The sequence below is a fragment of the Arachis ipaensis genome, chromosome B02 (assembly GCF_000816755.2).
Source record: "Arachis ipaensis cultivar K30076 chromosome B02, Araip1.1, whole genome shotgun sequence".
Taxonomy (NCBI): Eukaryota; Viridiplantae; Streptophyta; class Magnoliopsida; order Fabales; family Fabaceae; genus Arachis; species Arachis ipaensis.
In genome coordinates this window covers 2419075-2427272 of record NC_029786.2, presented here as the reverse complement: position 1 = coordinate 2427272, position 8198 = coordinate 2419075, and the positions used below count along the sequence as shown (strand labels likewise).

At 31.8% G+C, this 8198-nt stretch overlaps 1 protein-coding gene across 1 annotated transcript; it reads left to right on the top strand.

Annotated features, from left to right (window-relative positions):
* Positions 280–4133, top strand: LOC107622935 (uncharacterized protein At5g41620). Its single transcript, XM_016325019.2, has 3 exons — positions 280–903; positions 2357–2440; positions 2628–4133. Exons 1-3 carry the CDS (start codon positions 463–465, stop codon positions 3918–3920), a joined length of 1818 nt encoding a protein of 605 aa, XP_016180505.1. The 5' UTR covers positions 280–462; the 3' UTR covers positions 3921–4133.

Below are 8198 nucleotides of genomic sequence, written 5' to 3'. Positions count from 1 at the left end.
AAATTGTTTATCTAGTATAAAAAAATTGTCTAACTTGTAATTATATTTTTAGATATCATTTTGACTATTTATTAAAAAATAATTTAGTTTAATATAATTTAATATAAAATAATTTTACACGGATATTAATTATATAATGTTACAAAAATAAAAATAATTATTTTTTATTATATAAATAGCCATTCAAAGAAAAAAATGCCATATATAGAATGATAAAAAATGTTTTGAAATTTTAATATATTAAAATTAAACTCTAAAAAATATATATAAATTATTATTTCTGTAATGTAGTCAACTGTGAAAGCTGAGGAAACTTGTTCTTTGAGCACTGAACAAACCATGACACTGTCATGTCTGAATGAAAAGAAATGAAAGAAGCAACGTGTAACAACTTCAAAGAGAAAAAAGCAACCAACTTTGAAACTTGAACGTTAAAAAGAGTAGTGAGAGAGAGTGTGTGTTATGGAGAGACAAAGAAGAACAGAAGCAGAAGAAGAAGAAGAAAAAGGTAGTGAGAATAAGAGAGAACAGAAGGTTTCATCATCAGTTTCAATGGTGGAAAAGTTGAGAGAAAATAGAAGTTTTCTGTTAAAGGGTGGTGGTGGAACTTGTTGTACTACACCACCACCTTCATGGAGACTTGAGGAGGAGCTTCCATCATCACAATCTCCATCAAAAAACAATCCAAATGCTAATGCTTTTCATCATCATCTTCAACATTCATCTCTTTCTTCAAGACAACTTTGTGCTAGCCTTTGGAAAATTCAATCCTACAACCAACAACAAACTCAGGTTTCCAGAATGAACAGCCCTGCTTCCATCAGGATCCGCCGCCGCCGCCATCGCCGCCGCCGCAGCCGCATTAGACAGCTGGCTCAGCCTCCAGATACCCCTTTTGACCAGGTTTATCTTTTGGTGTTCCAGTAATTTTAGGGATTAATTTTAGATTTTATGATTGAGATTAACCACTAAAACCACTCCAATACTTGAAATAGTTTCTATCTTTTGTTTAAACTATAGTTGAAAATGATAATGTAAATTGATATTTTGGTGTTCCAGTAGTTTTAGCCGTTGATTATTGTGTACAGAATTTACAATTGAGATCAACGGCTAAAACTATTGGAATACTAAAATATCTTTTGTATAAATTATAGTTGAAAATGATAATGCAAATTGATATTTCCGTGTTCTAGTAATTTTAGCCATTGATCACTATGTATAGTTGTACTATACTATGTTTGCCAACTTCATATGCTTTGTTATATTTTGATTTCAACATGAATCATAGCAAATTAGTATCTATGTTGGATAAAATTACACTTTCACTAGGCTATAAGGTATACTTGTTAGTCATACTTTAAGACAGCATAAATCTCGATTTAATTCTTAAAATCTTGGGAGTCATGGTTGTCTTTTGTTACTCCTATGATACTTTTTCACCTTATCGATTAGCCTATCTGTCTTGTGTCTTTTTGAGTCTAATAAATCAAACACCACTGTCATTCGCTCCTTACCTATTCCCATGTTGACCCTAATTATACTCTAACAAAATGATTTTGAAAATTTCTATTTGATTGTATTTTAGAATTCAAATAATGTTTTTGATTTTATGTAAAATCTCGATTTAGTCATTGTAGAGTGCCATGAATCTTTCTAGCTTTACTTTGTTACACAGAAATGTATATTATGTTCCCCACACTCACCAGATTTTGCTCCCTTTGATATGGTTTTGGTGGTTGTGGTGACCCAACTAACCTTTTTGGTCTATGACATGCACATATATATGCCTTGAACTTTTTTGTTTTTTTGTTTTTTCCCTATAACTTATGAGTTATGATAACTTTCTCCAAATTGTTTTTGTCATATTCATTTTCCTATGCCTTCTTATAAAGGAAAATTTCAGTTTCAGTTTTGAAGTTGGTAACTGGATTTTGTTTGTATATGTCAATTACTAGTAACCAGAGGTCCATAGTTCGAGTTTTCGGTAGGCGATTAAGTGTTTTAGAAGTGGAAAAACAAACAATTTTTAGCACTAGAGGATTCTTAATTATGGTTTAAAGTTTAAAGCATGGTTTTCTTGTCTTCTTAACTGTTTTTTTGTTATCTAAATTGATTTCAACTGTGATGTTGCTTTCAATTTTCTAAATCCATCATTGTTTTGCTTCAATTACTATTTTTCTTAACCTTAACATCAAAAGTATTATCCCTTCATTGTGTTATATATGCAATTTCTAGTGAGGATATGATACAAACTAGTCTAGAATCTTCTTTGGATGGAGAACTATCTCTGCTTTAGCAATATTTATGTGTCTGCGTGTGCGATTAATACGACCGTTTTCCGGTTCCTTATTCGCAGAAATCATCTGTGAAAAGGCATGTTGCATCAACATTTGTTCAGCAGCATAGATCAGTTGAAAGTGATGGATGTGTTGAAATGGAAGTAAGCATATGTTTTCCCCTTTTGAATCTACATAATTTCTCTTTCACATTTTCATTCTTCAATTAAGCATAAAAAATTTCTTAGCAAGATTAAGATATGATGGATTTGGAAGCATTTTAGGCTTCAGAATTCTTGATGATGATGCATTTATTATCTTCAATGATCATTTTCTGTTTTCTTAAAACAGGCAGCACCATATGATCCTTCATTAACTCGCTCGAATTCAACTGATTTCAAAGGTATGATCGGAGAGTCGAGTTACAATGTTACAACATCCAAAGAGTTAGTCAAGATACTGAAGAGAATCTGGAGTTTCGAAGAACAGCACGCATCGAATGTATCAGTCATGAAAGCCTTGAAAACAGAGCTGTATCACTCTGAAGCACTGATGAAGGAGTTACTTCAAGAGAAGAAAATGAATAGGAAGGAAATAGAGGACTTAATGAAGCGAATTAAGGTCGAAAAACTTGTTAGGAAGGACAAGGTACACGAGAGAATCAAAACGGCAGTTAAACCGGTTGAGGAAGAGCTTGACAATGAGAGGAGGTTAAGAAAGCATTCAGAAAGCTTGCATCGCAAGCTAGCTAGGGAGCTTTGTGAAGTGAAGTCTTCGTTCGCCGGTTGTTTGAGAAACCTCGAACGAGAGCGAAAAGCTAGAATACTTTTGGAGAATCTGTGTGATGAGTTTGCCAAAGGAATAAGAGATTATGAACAAGAAGTGTATTCTCTTAGGTGGAATTCTGAGAAGTGTTCTGAGAATGAAAAAGGCCTTGATAGGCTAATACTTCATATTTCGGAAGCTTGGCTCGACGAGCGAATGCAAATGAAGCTATCTGAATCCAGCAATGATCTCATGGAGAGGAATTCAATTGTTGACAAGTTAGGATTCGATATTGAGACGTTTCTTCACGCGAAACGATCCATTGAGTTTAAAAAATTCGGTTACTCCTCCCCCAAGGAACTCAGGGAAATTTACCCTTGTCAGCAACAGTCATTGGATTCCTTTCCACTTAAGGAAGATTCCACTGATACCAAATTTTTCGAGCCGAAAAGCGCGAATGGAAAAGAAGAAGTTGGCAAACTTGGCTCCAAAATGCAGGACAGCAACAAAACAGGGCTACTGATGAATGATGAGGCCATAGATGTTGCACAAGCGAGTGATAATAAACCCTCTTGGACCCTTAAGATGAACTCGAGTCGCCGGTCTTCTAACCCGGCCGGAAACAGTCCATTGTCATCAGAAAATGGTGCTAAGATTCACCCTGATGAGAGTATTTGCAAAGAAGATTCTTGTGCTGCACTCAATGTTGATAACAATCTTGTGGAACTGTTGAAATCGAAATTGATTGTTTCGGATTCCGAGTTGCCGATTAAATTTCCTAAGGGGGTAAAGGAGAACACATTGATAGCAAAACTTCTAGAAGCAAGGTTGGAGAGACAGAAATCTCGCTCAAGATATAGCAGAAGCAGCACTTGTTGATGATCAGATAGTGAAGTTTCTGATGAAAAATATTTGGAATGTAATATAGTTGAAATGGGTTATTAACACTTTGATATTTGATCAAATTTTAGTTATGTAGAGGAATCTAATAATGTTGTTGTCAATGGCATTGTAAGATATATGAAGATCAATGTTGTGTTCATTATCACACTATCTATATGCATACCCTAGTAAGGTAAGAAAATCATACTATATGATATGTGTATTTGTTGTCTGTTATTTACTTAACCAAGAGCTTATTGCACCACAACAGATCAAGGTTATTACTGGCGGTTCTTTTTGGTAATTATGGCGGTTTTGGCACCATTATATCCAAAAACGGCGTTTTTTCAACGTTATTACGATAGTTTTTTGGTAATTACGGCGGTTTTGACCGCCATTATATCCAAAAATAATGAAATTTTAAGTACTATTCTATAAATTACAGCAATTTTTTAAAAACCGTTATAGTTACTATGTTAAAATGACGGTTTTTCAGTTATGATAAAATGGTAGTTTGAAATCGCTGTTTTAACCAGGTTAAAATGATGTTTTGTGTTCTTTAAAATAGTAGTTATAAATCGTCATTTTTATCGGATTAAAATGATATTTTTTATTGTTTAAAATGATAACTTGGATTAAAATATATAAAGCCATATTATTTTTATATATCTTAACATGCACTTTTGTGTAATCAACCTAGATCATTCGAGTGATTAGTTCATTCATTTATTTAATGTTGAAAATTTGAATTTCATTTTGTACATACAGTAATCTATTATCTAATAATAAACTCAGAAATAAAACTCAAACCACTTCAATGTATGATACTAAGTAGTTTTTAAAGAGCCTAAAAATATATTCTAACCCTAGTTGGATGATGTGTATTGTAGGAAGTAATAATTTAATTAATTTTTTTTCAATAAAAACTTTGGTTTGACTATAGTTCAAATTAATTAACTGCAGTGTAGGCCATGCTACCATTTGCAAAATAACGTCCATTTGAAGAAGTGAAGAACCTTATATGAAGACAATCAAACCTGCTAGTGTAATAATATAATTACAAATTTATATGCAACGAACCAAGCTGAAGATTTTGGTAGTTAACCACAAACCACCACTCCAAAGAATTCGGGGTTTTAAATTACGAAAAGAGGCTTCACTTTCTACCAAAATCATGGTTCTATACCATTTAAATTGGTCACGTAAAAATAATAATTAAAAATTATTAAATAATTTAATATATTTAACTATTTTATTTAAATAAAATGTGACAACAATTATATTGATAAACTAACGGAGCTTAGATCCAAAGAAAAAAAAGACTAGGGAGGGATTTGGATCCCTATTTACATCCTGATTAATCACCTTGAAATTGAACTTCTTTTCTTATTTCTTTGTGTGAAAAACTGAAAATGCTATATATAATGATGTATAGTTGTCGCTTTTTGAAGAGAAAAGTATTAAAATTAGTATAAATGATTGTAATGATATATAGTTGGATTTTTGAAGAAAAAAAAAGTAGAATTAGTATAAGTGGGTGATGGTTCTAGTTGAACTTGAGAAGGGGTTTGATTCAAATTGGCTTAAAAATTAAAGTTTTAAATTTTGTTTCAGCAGTAGCTCGAGTTGCAGAAGATTATTTCATTTTATCTCGTATGTAGAATAAGTAAAGAGTAGGGAAGAGAAGATGAAGGCCAGCATGTATCCTGGTTCGGATTCTTTGTGCAATGAATTCTACGTCCAGTTTCCACCACAAACCATAGTGAAATTTTCACTAAAATTCACAGATTACATACATCAATACAATTGAATTTCTTCCTAATTCAACTAGTATCTACCCCTAAACTTTCTACACCAAAACTTAGCTTCCCATAGTGCTGACCCAACTAGGAAGGAGAATCTAAACAATTCAAACCCACCAAGTACTCACCCAACTTGGCAAAGTTGAACTAATCCTAGTTCAACAACTCAATGCATCAGAAATCTGTGGCTATTCTGCATCACTCATGCCTTTTCTCTCTTGGTTTTTCAACCTATCAATATTAGCCTTTTTCAAAACAGAAAATGACACAAGATAGCCATAACAAAAAGATCAGAAATTAAGCTTGAGTAGAAGAAAAAGATTTCAGCTCAATGTTTGAGATAGTGCTCAGAGTGTGTGCTCTCTTTTTCTTGCTTTCAAATGATGGAATGAAGCCTCTTAAATATCTTCAACTTGCCTTCATTTTAGCTTCTTCCTTTTCCTTGTCTTTGTTGCCCGTTGGAGCTGTGACAGCTAGCATGTAGTCCTTCTTCATCATGCTCCACTACCTCTACTGGATGAGGAGCTCGACCACTACTTCTGTTGTCCTTTGTTTTTTTTTCTTCCTTGGCATGCTCTCCTTTTTCATTTTGCTCCATTTTCTAGCTACTATTACTTTTGTGTTTTGCTCACCCACTAACCGAGTGTTGCTCTATTAATATCCTTGGGAGAGTAATGATATCCTTGTGCCCTTCTTGCTTTCATAGAATCACATCTGTTCTTGCAAGATCCAACTGTTCTCTTCTTGCTTTTAGCAAATATATAACCATTTAATTGCTGAACGGTACTATGAGAAGTATTGGGCTTGTTCATTAACTTAAAACACCAAAAAACAAATGAGCTGCCTTCTATTTGTTGTGATGGGCTTAAAGCTTAGAGATGTAATATTTTGATTTGCTGAAGCCTTACTGGAATGGGCTGAAGCAACATTTGATTGGGCTTGTATTATTTAGCACACAATTAAATATATTTGGGCTTTAACCCAATAAATATTTGTCATCATTTATATAACCCAAAATCAACTTAAATTTAACAGTGGAATTAGCCTTATTAATAGAAAAAAAAATTAGGTTTTACTAGAAATAGTATAAATATAGAATTAGCCATTGTAATTAATAAGTTGAATAAATGAATATTGAAGTTTAATTAATTAGTTTTTTCTCCTTTAATTAGTTTCTTAATTTTGGTATTTTTTTTCCCTAACTCTCTTTCACCAGTTCACACATTCATCACATGTCACCAATTCATCTTTTACAAGTCCCATAATATTATGTTAATGTGAATCAAATGTAGTATTTTATTTGTACTGTATTTAAGCTTTTTTTTTAAAGAAAATGAAAGCATATATTAAAAATAATATCACACATCCAATCTTTTTTATTAATCAAATTCAACTAAATTGATCTAATATAACAAAAAACTAGTTATGACTAATATTATTTTAAGTATTATTATTTGACTTGGTTAACTTTAATTCATAAAAAAATTTGAACGTGTAATATTACCTTAACCATTTAAATTTTTTTTTTGTCTATGGTATATTTTAATTCAACAAATTAAAAATTAATTTGTTGTAGATATACATGAGCTTCATTTAAGGATTTGTCACTGATCAATCGTTTGCTGCATGCACAAAATAGGATTTGAACTTCCGACACTTATTTATGTGGACAAATGAATACCACTCAACCAATCTAAATTGATTATATTTTGCTAATTTCCTAACCCAAATTAGTAGTGAAGGATTAGGTTGGAGAAAGGTACCTCAAGCAAATAGAATTTAGTGTTTGTGACTATTAATTAACAAAATTAAAGATTATTATATGCTTTTAACTTTGCAGAGATAAGAATAAACAATGTTTGATATTCTTTAACACGTCATATGAACAATTGAACATAATAACACTCCAAAAACAAAAACATAAATTACTTTGTTCAATTAATAAAACTATCTGTCATGCATGACGTCTATCATATGATAATGATCAACTTGATCTTGCTTTTACCAAAAAGAAAGGAATCGATTAATATAATTAGAGAATATTGTTTAAACTTTCCACTGAAAGATATAATCAAACTTGTAAAAATCATGTTACTAATTAAATGTAAATAATGGTTGCGAATTTTAGGTATTGTTTAGCAAAAATATTATACATATATTAAAATCAATTACTATATATTTGTGTATATTTATATATGCTTATTATACATTCAAGTTAGTTAGGAACTTACTGATTTAATTGGTTAGCATGTACATGCATTAGTTAGTAATGAAAGTAATTAGTTAGTTAGCTCTTAGACATTTTTGACAAGTTGATTAAGTTAGTTGAGGGAATTGTTAATTGGCTGGACATGTATATATTCACACAATGTAACTAACTGCAGTGGTTCGGTTCTTTTTCCCCTGCTTAATTTATTTTCCCCGATTCCACATTCAAAAACCCTCTTTCCATTCTCTCTTTCTTCATCTCAGT